Source organism: Falco punctatus (genome assembly GCF_963210335.1).
Source record: "Falco punctatus genome assembly, contig: scaffold_25, whole genome shotgun sequence".
In the NCBI taxonomy this organism is placed as follows: Eukaryota; Metazoa; Chordata; class Aves; order Falconiformes; family Falconidae; genus Falco; species Falco punctatus.
The window spans coordinates 2,456,565-2,469,403 of record NW_027660064.1 but is presented as its reverse complement, the minus strand read 5'-3'; the positions used below and the strand labels follow the sequence as shown (position 1 = coordinate 2,469,403).

At 57.2% G+C, this 12,839-nt stretch overlaps 1 protein-coding gene across 1 annotated transcript in view; it reads right to left on the bottom strand.

The window, feature by feature from the left end:
- LOC308058135 (hydrocephalus-inducing protein homolog) overlaps window positions 1–12,839 on the bottom strand; it is a 101,641-nt gene that overhangs the window by 25,101 nt on the left and 63,701 nt on the right. The window contains exons 23-36 of the mRNA XM_080412122.1: window positions 12,274–12,466; window positions 10,229–10,333; window positions 9,358–9,567; window positions 8,347–8,484; window positions 6,484–6,661; window positions 5,833–5,963; window positions 4,981–5,114; window positions 3,841–3,977; window positions 3,151–3,319; window positions 2,871–3,042; window positions 2,597–2,785; window positions 2,046–2,195; window positions 732–971; window positions 158–456 (exon numbers count right to left, since the gene is read on the bottom strand). Of these exons, the coding sequence (XP_080268248.1) occupies window positions 158–456; window positions 732–971; window positions 2,046–2,195; window positions 2,597–2,785; window positions 2,871–3,042; window positions 3,151–3,319; window positions 3,841–3,977; window positions 4,981–5,114; window positions 5,833–5,963; window positions 6,484–6,661; window positions 8,347–8,484; window positions 9,358–9,567; window positions 10,229–10,333; window positions 12,274–12,466 (2,445 nt within the window). The remainder of the gene's footprint in view (window positions 1–157; window positions 457–731; window positions 972–2,045; window positions 2,196–2,596; window positions 2,786–2,870; window positions 3,043–3,150; window positions 3,320–3,840; window positions 3,978–4,980; window positions 5,115–5,832; window positions 5,964–6,483; window positions 6,662–8,346; window positions 8,485–9,357; window positions 9,568–10,228; window positions 10,334–12,273; window positions 12,467–12,839) is intronic.

Genomic DNA, 12,839 nt, shown 5'->3' with positions numbered 1-12,839 from the left:
CATCTGAGCCTGCTCTTTGTGGCTGAGGGACACAAGGGGACACCCTGATGATTTCCCCAGTGTGTGGCAGTAAGATATGAGCTTGCTTTAGCTGCACTCAGAGCTGCGAGAGGATGCGTCTTACAAGCCACAGGTTTTCACCTAGCAATTCCTCCACCAAGCTGGGGAACAGGCGGCTGCTAAAAGCACGGGCTTTCCGTGGAGAATGAGGTCATGGAGAACTCGGGGCACGCAGCCTGGACTCCCTGCTGTGTCCACACTCAGGACAGACCATGCCAAACCCTCACCCTTGTCCTGGTCCGCTGGGTCCCCAGTCTTGGGCTTTGCTTGATCATCCTGCAGCCCCTTCTGGTCCTGAGAGTACTCCAGCACCTCTGGGGGCAGCTTCTCACCCGGGCCACGCAGAGGCAGCAACAAGGTGTTGCGGCTGTCGTAGTCGTTCAGCATGCGCAGGACCTGTGCGCGGAGGGACGAGAAACCACATACAGGAGGGGTTTCTTGACCACACGAACACACTGCCCAGCCAACCAGTCTTCTCCCCCATGCCTTCCTCCCAGCACGGACTACCCAAGCACCCCCCTCGGCCTGGCAGCAGGGCTGGCTGCCCCTCAAGTGCCACCAGGCTGTGCCCTGGGGACTGCCTCCATCTCCCTGGCGCAAGCCCGGGAATGCCACCACAGCACTGTGAAGCTACGGCAGCACGCACACGGGGACCAGACCTTCCCGCTCACCTGCTCCTCCTCAAGGTACTGCTGGTCAAACTCCAGCGAGTAAAACTCGATGGGAAACTCGCACGGGTTCTTCACCACCACTGTCCCCTCCGCCCCATGGCTGTATGGCAGCACCGGTCCCAGCTCAAGCACTGGGGGGCTGAACTCCAGCTGCGGCTCCAGACCTTGTCCCGAGACCTGCAGCTGGAGGTGCTGGCTGCTCTGGCAAATGTTAATCTTCAGCCTCCTTCTGTAGGACTTCTGAAAAGAGAGAAGCACAGAAAGGTCCTGCGCTAAGTCCCAGGTGACAAGGGCCTGGAATTCAACCCTTGCCCCAAGGTCAGCGGTGTCATCGGTACCTCTAAGGTGAATGGAAAACAGGTATTTAATTATAGCAGAGGCTGCAGCACCTGCATGCTGGCTCCAGGTAACTGGGATGGATCCTGGGTGAGGTGTAACTGGCTGTTTGGTGTCAGATCTGAAACAGTCTGCCACACGTTTTCACCCAGTCACGAGGGAGCACAGCGCTCATGAGAAAGGTCCTCGGGGTTACGCTGCCCAGACACAGCTGTGGCACTGCTGCATCAGGCAAACACCAGCCACGCAAGAGGCAGATGAGCTCTCGCTGGCTAGAAATAAGGGTCATCTTCTCTGCTCAGCGTTTGGCTCTGGCCAAAGCCCAACACAAGCTGGTGGCATCCCTACTAGCAATTATACCGTCCCTGGGACTGTTCCCAGGCATGGAAGCACTTGTGTCCATGCTGTCACACACTGCCAGCTTCCAAGTCACTGTGGCCACATGCAAACTGCCTTTGGGAATGCTCCATCACTTAAGCTGACTCCCAGACCGCGTGGGAACACGCAGGCAGGTTGGGCCAGAGCCACAGGGACTGCTGGCAGTGTACCGCTACAGGTGACAGTCCCGCCGTGCCCAGGAAGGTGTCTGGCGGCTGTTTTGTCTGCTGGTACCGGCAGCAGGATTAGCCCAGGTTGGCCCTTCCAGGGTTGTCCCCCGCGAGCATGCCAGCTGCTCTGCGCCGGGGCGTTGCAGCCTGCAGATATGCCCACACGAGGTGGAAGGTGAGGGGAGACAGGTGGATCTCCTCCATGTGCCGAGAGGGAGCCACACCGCCGAGCCTGGATGCTCCCTGTGCAACTCCCCGTGGGGATTCCAAAGCGCTTCTCAGAAGTGCGCGCTACAGGGGAAACTGGGGCACAGCGGGTACGGGGCTGGCAGAAAGCTCCATGCGGAGGCCAGACCTCATCCCCTGCGCTGGGCTCTCATTTCCACACTGCCCTGCCAGACCTCCGCGGGGTGACACCTGCCAATCTCACCTCTTCCACGGGTGAAAACCTGACTCGCATGTTGCATCGCTGTCCGGGAGCGAGGGTTCCGGCCGAGGGCAGTGCCTCAAAGACACGGGGCTTGGCTTCCAACTCCTGCAGCAGCTTCCGACGCATGCTCGCTGACAAGCATTTGTCCACCTGGGCACAGAAACCAGGCGTGTGAGGTGGCCTTTGTGGGGACAGACTCTTGGTTCCTGCCGTGCTCTGAGATACTGTCACGGTGCGAAGAGCACCCACGTCCAAACCAGACGTGGCCACCATAACCTGGTGGCACCATAAACGGGAGCAAAGATGTGTAGGCAGGGCAGGCAGATGGGGAGGCACTGTCCTCAGAGGAGGAGGAATGGGTGAAGATGGCAGAGAAGTGAAGCATCAGCTAACGAACAGGTCCAGGCGAAGCAGCCTTGCCCCGTACCCTCAGAAGCTTCCTCAGCCAAGCTGTAGCCCAAGCGCCCAGGCAGCCACGGGGGCAGAAAGGGCAAGAGAGGCAAAGAAAACCCAACCAAGAAGTTACGTGTCACACCTTGTCTGTGCTTTACCTTAACAGGCTCGTGCACGGTGACGAACCATTGACAGGGGACCTGGAGCTGATTGTGGAGCTGGACAGTTTCTTCCCGGCACTGCCCACACTGGACCGCGGAGAACTCCAGCCTGTCCCTGGAGAGGCAGAGGGACGGCACAGTCACGTCGGCACGGAGGCGGACATGGAACGTGGGGCCACCTGCTACCTAGTGAAGGACAGAACATCCAGCTGAGAGACCAGGTGACATCTGCTGCTGTGTCCAGCCTGCTGCCTGCCCCAAAAGGTGGTACCTTGATGGGCAGGAGCACGTCCACCTCTCCCAGTGGCAGGTTGGCGCTTTGTGGGTCAAAGCGCACTCTGAAGGTCTTAGTCTTGCAGCAGGGCAGGCACTTCACATGGTCCAGATCCACACTGAAACCTTGAACAGATGAAAATAAAGCAGCTGAGATACATCTCATGTCGCTTGTGTGTCACAAGCACGTTAAGGCCACGCGGGCGTCCTGGCTGGCAGCTCTGCGAAAGACCCCCTTGTATCCCCGGAGAAGCCTGCTGCTCTTTCTCCCTTGTCACCGCCCAAGGAGAAAGCGTTTTCGCAGCCAGAATCCAAGGTCCACATGGTAAAAATGAAACCCATCAGGCTGAGCTTCAGCAATTCCTTCCTTGGGCATCTCAGGGAAGGATGCACAGACCTCCCCGAAGGAGAATTTCCAACGAAGATTCCCCCATGCTGCGGTGTTCCCTGGACAACAACTTAGAGAAGACACCTGACCACCCCTCAGACACAGCAAGTCACCGTTTGATGGGACACAGCCTTGCCTCAGGGCCTGTCGTGGAAGCCTGTTTTGATACACCAGAGGATCTCACAGGCTCTTTTCTCAATAAAGGCTCAACTGAAGGGCTATGACATCATGAAGTCTAAACAAAGCACTTCCAAACCACAAAGGGTCCCGTCCGTTTGCAACACGAGCCCACAGAGAGCACAAAACCTCGGCTGTCACTCATGGTAGCCAAGAGCAGAAGATGATGAGAGGTGACCAAGGTGATCAGCCCACCTAGTCCCTGAAATGAGGTGTCAGGGCAGTCCCAGGCAGACCAGGTCTCTGGGCACTGCTGTCCAGGAGAATTCAGGCTCTAAAGCACCGAGCAGGGGGCAGTCAGGAAGAAAAAAGCTGTACAAACAGGCACGCAACACGCCCCCACACACCCAGTGACTTAAGCTCATCTGTCAAGCCCACGGGAAGTCCCTCCAGCACTGGTTACCTGTGCCACACAAGGCACGCCTATCAGCGAGGAAGGACACAGGCAACCGCCCGGGGTTGGTGATCTTCACAAGGTGCGTGCGGACGGTACCAGGAATGACACAGCCAAAGTCCAGGATGTACTCAGGCAGCTGAACTCTGAAAGGAAGAGAGACATTCCTTAAACCACAGCCCGGCTACATCTCCAGGTGGACAGAAGACACAAATAAAGTGGGTATTTGCTGCTGTAAAAACCCAGCTCAAGCCTGTGAAAGCCAAGGCCTGACCACCTGGTAGTAACACTTCGGTAAGTCATGGAGGGTGCAGGTCCTAGGTTTTATCAGCTACCATTGGGACCTCAACACAAAATTGTGTTTAACTGGTCGCAGCTCCTCGGCTACAAAGAGCCACTGTGGCTAAGTCCACCAGACCTCCACTGGCCTCAGTGGAACTGCTAACCTGGTGTACAGCCCAAGCCTGAAATCGCTTCAGGACCTTGCAATGAGATTTGCCTGCACAGGCAATCTTCCCCGCTCTGCAGCCAGGTCTGTCCCCAGAGCAGCCCCGGGAAAGGCAGGAATCGGCACCGACAGCGTTCAAGGGCAGCTCCTTCTCCAGAGCAATCCCACTCGGGAAAGCGCATAAGTGGTCTGTTTTGCAGAGCATTTTCTTCCTGAACTGGAGCCTACCGTGCCCCTGCCTCATCAGGAAGGAGCAGAGGGAAGGACCAAGTCACCCAGGCAAGCCCTACGGTCCCACCAGCATCTACACCCCCTGCTTTAGGGTTTCTCAGCCCGTGCGATTCCCTGCTGGCTTTGCTTAGCGTGGCCTGTTAGTTGGAACAAAGATGCCAGCTTTGAGTTGCCTCTTTCAGAGCTGGTCAGCAGGGACGGTGTCTGTGCTGTCTGGAGGGGCTGGACGGTCTGCACTGGACCCCCTCAGCACTAAGAGCAGAACCCAGCATCTGTGGGGAGCTGAGCACCCCAGGGTGGCACTATGAAGTGAGGACACTCGGCTGCTCACAAGGAGCACGTCAAAGCTACCAGGGTCAGACCCTTTCTGCAGTGCCCAGCTACTGCCAGCTCTGCAGACACCAGGAGCTCTCGGGAGCAGGGGTGCACTGCTGGGTGTCACCCTCGGGGCACCTGGAGTCTCTACTAACTTGAGAAGCCTCCGACGAGCATGCTGGTCAAAGGCCGCTTCCTCTGGGGGGCCGGAGCTGAGAGCTTTCTGCTGCTCCAGGGCATGTTCCTCTATCAGCAACTGCTCCACCTGCAGCTGCAGCTGCGTGTCCCACTGAGGCAAGGAAAGAGAGCGGCTGGTTAGCAAAGGTCCTGCCCAAGGCACAGGCTTGTCTCTGAGAGAGGATCCCACCCTGATCTTGTTGAGAGGGGCGATGGAGTCCCTCTGCCTCGCTGCTCAGCGTCTGTGACACCTCCTGCTCCCTTAGTCAAGACCTGATCTCAAGGGAAACAGACTCCAGCACCTTCGCCTGCCCAGTCACTGTCATTAAAGCTGATCTGGCCAGACAAACAGACAGGCAGGCCAGGAACCTTCCAGAGCTCCGAGTATTTGCCTGCCCCCAACCAGTGCCAGAGCAGCTTGGACAGCAGCTCTCTTGGAAAGGGAACCACGAGAAAGCTGATGCCTCTTGGAGATGACCGCTGACAGCACAGCCCCAGGGCGCAGTCAGGCTGCTGCTGGTAAGCTGGGTCGTGAGCAACAAACCCCTCAGACACGACCCGCAGCTCCTTCAAAGTGCCGGGAACTCAGTCACTTGAGCATGGCCTTCAGGAGCTCTCCCTGAGGCAGTCGGGGAGCTGGTGCATCTGCTGGAGGGACAACAGCCAGAGCTGGGCAGCCCCTGGGGCAGCACTGAGCTGACACATGCTCGTGGCCAGGTGCGGGCAGGGAGGTCCCAAGTGCCAGCAGGGCCCCAGGAAGCCTGCTGCGGGGTGCCCAGGGCTCGAGTGACACAGGGGCAGGGTGGCACATGCCAAATGGGGCTTCTCACCGCGGTGTCCGCGTCGTCCCTGGGTGGCTCCGCGGCTGCAGCCTCCCCCAGAGCAACTGCTTCAGCTCTCTGGCTGTCCTTTGCCATCTTCTCTTTGGCCTCTTTGAGGACCTTCTCGTATTTTGCATTTCCTGGAGGAAGAAGCGATCCACAAATAGAAGCGTGGACGCCGTGCCAATCCCACTTAAGCTGGGAAGCCCCACTCCCCTGATGCTGGCCTCTCCCAGAAACAAACTCCTTGAGAAATCTATGGGAAGTGGATGCTGCTGCTCCTCTCTGAATCCTGACGTTCACTACCACCCACCTTCCCCCCTACAGAGGAGCATCCCATCCCCTGCAACGCGATGGCAAATCCAACCCTGCCAACATCCCTGCCAGCCCGCGTTACAGCTTCCCCAAGCTTTTCTGCCCAGCCGCCACCTTCCCAGGCCTCCGACAGATATGCTGGCAAGCTCTGCAGGGTGGTTCCTGGGGCAAAGCCCACATGGGCTCACCTGCTAGAGACCCAGGAAGCAACCCGAGGGTTGAGTGTTGCTCTGACAGCCCTGAAACCTCCAGGCTCGGTGGGGGTGGGGGTGAGCTGCCCTGTGGGCATATGACATGGGGAAAAAGCCAGGGGACCTTCCCGTGGAGCAGAGAGGCAGTGCTCACCGCTGATGTTCCTGGGCAGGTCCAAGCAGATCCTGGGAAGGGTCCCTTCTCCTCTCAGGGTGATGCTTGCTGGTTCCAGGTGACCCACTTGAATCTGCAAAGCCCTGCAGAAGACTCCAGGCACTCCTGGCAGGTAACAGACTTTGAGCACTTGCTCCTTGCCAGGTCCAATGTAACCCTGCAGGGCATGGGAGACAAGAGAGGGAATGCACCAAAGAGCGTTTGGTGGGGGGACGGCTCAGGCGATAGGCACACTGAGAAGAGAAAACAGCTTCTCCTATGGAAGAAAACGTCAGACAACACGGCCTTCTAGCTTTCTCGTATCCTAAAAGCTCGAGCCTCCTACACCAGGGTGCAGTATGTCCTTCAGAGGGCTCGTAAGGCTGCATTCCCACAGCACAGACCGCCCTTTGCTCAGCGGGAGCGCAGCTCTGCTGCTCACAGTGCTTACCCTCTGCTAGCAAGAGCCAGACTGAATAAAGAAAAGCTCTTTTACCAGCTGCTGCGGAAGACGAGCTAAGGCCCATGCCCTCAGCAGGGCCAGCAGCTCCTCACACTGCACGTCAGCAGTTGCCAGGCTGCTGCTGAAGGGCCTGACTCATTCATCATCCCAACCAAACATCTCCTGCCTGCGTGGTTACACCAGGGGTGCGTGAGCCCATCCAGACTCACAGCGACCTGCAAACATACATCTCTGGAAATGCAGGAGCAGACCAGGACAAATTCTAGGGAAGAAGGTGTTGCTGGGAAGGACATCTCCTCCCTGGGCTTCCAGAAAGGCTCTCCAAGCCTCAGGCTGGGCTCACACCAGCCACACTGAGAGCACATGGAAGCAGACAGCAGCATGGCTCTGGGTGACCGGGCACAGACGCAGACGCCTTGGGCTCGCCCTCTGCACGCTGGGCTGGACCCTCGGCTCCCCGCTCCCCTGCACGCTGCAGGGGAAGCCGCTGAGCGGGACAGCTCCTGCCACTTGGTCCCCTGAGCCCGTACTCCAGCGCACAGCGCAGCTGCAGCAAAGGTGAGCCCTGCCAAGCTGCCAGCACCCACGCTGCTGCTGCAGCAGCTGGCTGCACGAGTCCAAGCAGAGCTGCGTCTTCGGAAGCCCGCGGGAAGAGGGCATCAGTGTGTCATCCCTTGTAGGAGACGGGCATGAAAACAATGTGAAAGCCATTTGGCTTCCTCTTCCCCTTGCAAAAAGGGACAAAGATAGGAACGCTGCTTCAGCTCAAAGACAGCCACGCAGGACTAAGAAGCTGGGGCGCCGGGATGCTGCAAACTCCTCTCCTGGCTGTTCCAGCCCCGAACCTCCCTGACCCCCTCGCTGCCCCACAAAACTGCTGCGAAGCAGCAAAGCTGGAGGAGGGACCAATACAAGGGCTGCTAAAATTTCTGGCAAAGCAGCTTCATGCCCAGGCAAGACAGTATTTCAGTCCTGCTTAGTGCTGGCAGGGGGCAGGTGGGGTTTCTTACAGGCAGGGACAGGGAGTACGTCCTGCTTGACCACACAACCTGGGGAAGGTGACCCTCACAAGAGCCTGCACCGTCTGGCTCCAGTGTCGGCACAACCACAGAGCTCAGCACTCGGGGTCCAAAGAGCTACCAAAGCCCTCGTGCCTCCCGCCGGCGGCTGCTGCAGGATGCCAGAGCCACCCACCAGCAAAGGCCATGAAGGGGCTCTAGTAGGACCGCGCTTGCTCGACCTTCTCTGCCACCCAGCAGCAGTTGCTTACAGCCCTGGCTCTCCGTGCCGGTTTTGTGGCTCTGTCTTCCTTTTCTTTTTTTCCACCTGCCCCACCACCTTTTTTCCCTATAACCCTCTCCTGGGCAGCCTGGCCAGGGTGAATCACTTGTGCTACTCACCATGCTGGGCACGGCCAGGGGCACGCCAAGCGGAGGGCTGTCCGCAGCGGCTGCGCTGGAGCCGAGCACCACGTAGGTGAATCCCACCTTCCCTCTGTTCTGCAGGGTGACCTCCGCTTCCTTGACTTTGTTAAACAGCTGGAGAGAAGACAGAGGAGCGGGAAGTTACAGACGCAGGTCTGCTGCTGGGAGTCTCCTTCCCTTTTCCCTGGCTTGAAAGCACATGAACACAGCGCAGAAGCAGGGAGCGCAGGGGAGGTACAGGCACTGCGGTGTCCTGGGTTAACCTGGGCGACCCCCAGCCACAGGGTACCCCTTAGCCCTACGCAGGAACACTATTGACGGCAGCACGTAGAGGTGCAGTAATAAATAAACCAGGGGACACAAGCCCTCTGCTCTTTAAGGTGTCACCTAACAGCCAGCTGAAACAAAAGAGGAGGCATCGAGGCATTTCAGAATAAGAGGCACCTGCATACAAGTATTTGCAAGCAAAACAGAAGCAAAAGTAGAGACAGACAGGGCAACAGCCAAACAGGGCCAACAGCTGGAAGGGTCTGTGGGGATTTTAACTGAAAAGAAGTGCCAATTGTTCTGGGACATTCTCTCCAGCTGCAGTGACTGGAAGCCCAAGTTAACTTCCTCCCCAGTTTATTTTGTTGGTTAATCAAGAGCATTAAAAGAAAGCATCTCCTTGGACCTCAGGCTTTAGGAACGGATGGGCGGATGAGGGTCCTGGGGACATGTCCCTTTGGAGATCACCACAGGGTCCTTGCCTGTCCCGGGAGGCAGCGCTCGTGACCTTGAAGAGGAGGAAATCCCAACTATTGGGGGGGTAGAGATGGCCATTAAAAAACAACTCTGATGCAGAACGTATCACCCAAAGGCAGTACTTCCAAGCGACAGAGCCAACAGAGTAGCTGGGAAGGGAAGAGCGCCCTAGACCTAGGTGGGCAGCAACGCGCCGGCGACAGTTCCAAGACAAGGACCTCTGCCAAGAGAAGCGTGCGGTACCTGCAGCCCGCAGTCGATCTCCGTCACGTCAAGGAAGTAGTTGATGAGCGAAGCCTCCCCACTCAGCGCAATCTCGTAGGTCGGGCCTCCCTCCACACTGCACAGCGCCGTGACACGGGCAGCAATGTTTGTGCGGCCAACGAAGGTGAATGTGACGCGCTGGCTCTTGCCCGGCGGCAGCACGCCGTACAGTGGCAGGACATCAAAAACCTGGAGGCAGGGGAGGAGAGATGGAGATGTCGAGCGTGGAAATTGATGCAGTAGAGCAGCCGTGGCTTGGAGCAAAGTACAGATGTGGCTGGAGGGGCCTCTTCATCACAGGCGAGATCACCCTAATCTCATTCTGCATCCATTCCACTTACCGGTGGGAGAGACCCTGGGAAAAATCTTCTCCCATACTAATTAATGTATTAATACACTAAATTAATTTGGGATGTCTCCTGGCAGCAAGACATTCTCTCAGCTGAAGAACTTGCCTTTAAAAACACTTTTTACTGCCTTCAGAAAAACACAAGACTTGGAGATGAGAGCCCTTGGAGCTGGGGGTGGACTCCAGCCCAGCTCGTCTGACTCCTGACACTTTTCACTCTCTCTCCGACCCGCACACTGCTCTCGCAAAAGCTACTGCAAAAATTTCCTACCGAGCACCTGATGAGTAACAAGACGAATAACACCCTCCACAGGCGCTGCACAGGCAGGACCCTCGGTCAGCCCTACATGGCCGGTTGCTTCAGCAGCGCTGCGCAACGTGCTGGGAGGGATGCGAGGCCACTCCGTGAGCAGCACCGAGGGCCACCAGTGGCAGCGGGGGCTACGTAACTGCTTGCCACGCTGGGAGCCCAGCGGGGAAGTGAGACAGATGCCCACTTACCTCCTCCGGTCCCGAGGGGAGGGGCTCCACCTCCACAAACCGCATCCTTTCCTGGGTCCTCACTGGCCTCCGACTTTCCAGCTCCACAGCAGCGGACGGCAGCAGCTGGAAAACAAGCACCATGGGCTACAGGAGACAGCTGGCTGGGCTGAGGGGGATCACTGTGCTGCAGGCTCCACCGCCTCATCGAGCCAAGAGCAGCTAAGATGGGACACAGGCACACACCAAGTACGGGGACGCCTGTGCCATTAGCCGAGTGTGGGTCCAAGACCCGTGCAGATGAGACACGAGGTGCAGGTGGAGCCCGTGTCACACCGGCAGGCGGGCTCGGACCCACCGGCTTGCACGAGGAAGCGGGGTGCTCCCAGCACCCTGTCCTGGCAGGGACCTCGAGGGCACGTTGCACCCTCATGCCACCCCAGCTTTGCTCACTCCTGCCCAAGAAACGCACCAAACACCCCACCCCTGGACAGCTCAGGTTCTCCATGACAATAATAGGAATGCAGCTGCAAGCGAGAAGTGTCAAAAATGGGAAATAAGGACTTCAGAAGTCCTTGGCACAGCTGTCCCATTTCAGGTGGTGCTTAGCTTTCCCCTTGTGCACTCATCAGTGCTGGAGGGCTGAGGATCGCCATTTCTCTCGAATAACACCATCCTGAAAAAGGCAGCTGAGATGTTTTTCTGTCTTGCAGCAGCTGAGGGCTGGTGTTTAACCTCAGAGGTGCCATCCTTTAAACGGAACCTCGTCCCTGGGCTTCTGACCCCTATTTATAAGCAAGGGCTTTGTGATTGCTCTTGAAGTTTAAGAATACCTGCTGCTTCGGTAACATGAAGGAGGGCTTTGCGCTGGGGCTCTGACATGGGCAGGGTATGTACAGCACATCCTCAGACCTAACCAGAGGCTACATCTCTCCAAGGAGATAAAGCACTGGGGAGGGCTGAGCCTTCTCACATCTCAGTGCTCTTTCTGTTGTCTCCACATCTTCCAGCCTGCAAAGCTTTGCCAAGGGCATATTCCCAAAGACGCTAACCCACATCTTTCCCAGGCTTATGGTCTCCCACCTCCCCAGGAAGGCTACATGGGCATTGCCTTGATACAGTGACACAAGCAGAAGACAACGCTGCAACCCAGATGTATCCTTTGAAGCAATTTTGGATCCTACCTAGCCATATCCCCTTGAATTTCCCTGCTTTATCTGTGCATACATGGCAACAAAGCAGGGCACGAAAATGATTTCATGCTTCTATCTGAAAACATTCAGCCGCGCTATTCTTTATGCCTACCGGGTATCCTTTTTCCTGATTCAGAAAACACGTGCAGAGCTACAACATTAAAACCACTGATATTTAGATGTCAGCAGGTGCGACCCCCCTCCTTGAACTTAACACCAACTCCGGCACTTTCAGAACCTCCTGTGCTCTCCTATATCCTTTTTTATTGCCCCAGGAGCAGCCTCTGTCCCACGTGATGCAAAAGGCGCCATCAGCTCCCACTAGCACCGAGGCCAAGCTCCAAAGCACCGAGGCTCACCAGGAAGGTCAGCAGACCAAAGGCTGTTTTCCATACTAAGAGGAAAAGACAGCGACTTTGTCAAGTCTCCATTTATAAAAAGGCAGCTCTGTGGCCATCGCTGCAATACCAGGGCTCGGGCGAAGGCAGAGACGTGACAACGGGTGGCTCTAGCTGGGGCTGAGAAGGTGGCACATGGAGACCAGTACTGGGCAGGGCTTGACAGAGGAAGGGAACTGGAAGCCTCCACATCACGGTGCAGGTAAAACCCCTCCTTTCACAGTGCAAAAAAAACCCAACCAAAAAACCCCAACCTCACCATAGGTCAGGAGGACCTGAATGGGCTTCTCCAAACAACACTACCCTACTTGTCCCTCCCCATAAGCCCCGTGTCCAGCTGCTGGCCCTGCTGCCCAGCCCACTCTCAAGGCACATGGCAGCAGGGCAGCAAAAAAGGGACGCTGGCACCAGCACGGCTTTTTGGTGGCAAGCTGGGGGAGGCAACGCAAAACAGTGAGTGTACAAGAAAATCTACCTTTGCTTCCAGGGAGTCCTCTGCATCTGCTGGCTCTTGGGCAGGATCCCCCACTGCTCCCAGGGCTTCAGCTGGCTCCTCTATGCATCCATCAGTGACACTGCTCTCTGCAGATGCCGAGTGCTCCGAGCAGGCTCCCTCCTCCTTTGGTGGCTGGGGTTTGATGAAAGGTTTAGGTGCTGGAGGGCTGAACCTGGAAGAAACCGTAACTTCAATCATGAAGCTGCAGCAGGAGGGAGGAAGACCTGGAGAAGCAGTTCCTTGGCAGGACGTGGCCCCTGGGTGGGCACTGGTGCCGCCAGCCCAGGAATGGATCCGACCTGGCAGCTCCAGAACCAGGATGCAGCAGGTCAATGCTGGGGGCTGCCCAGGGACAACGCCGGTCCAGCAGTGGCAACTGCTTGCAATGAGGAACTGCAGATATCAGAGGTGAACACCTTGCAGGGAGACAAAAGGACAAACTGCACAAAAAGGTGGGACTGAGACACAAAGGGGCAGATCTGGATGGTGATGAGCCAGCACAGACCCAGTGCCGCAAGGAGGTTTTCAGCTCTTCTAGGTATTCA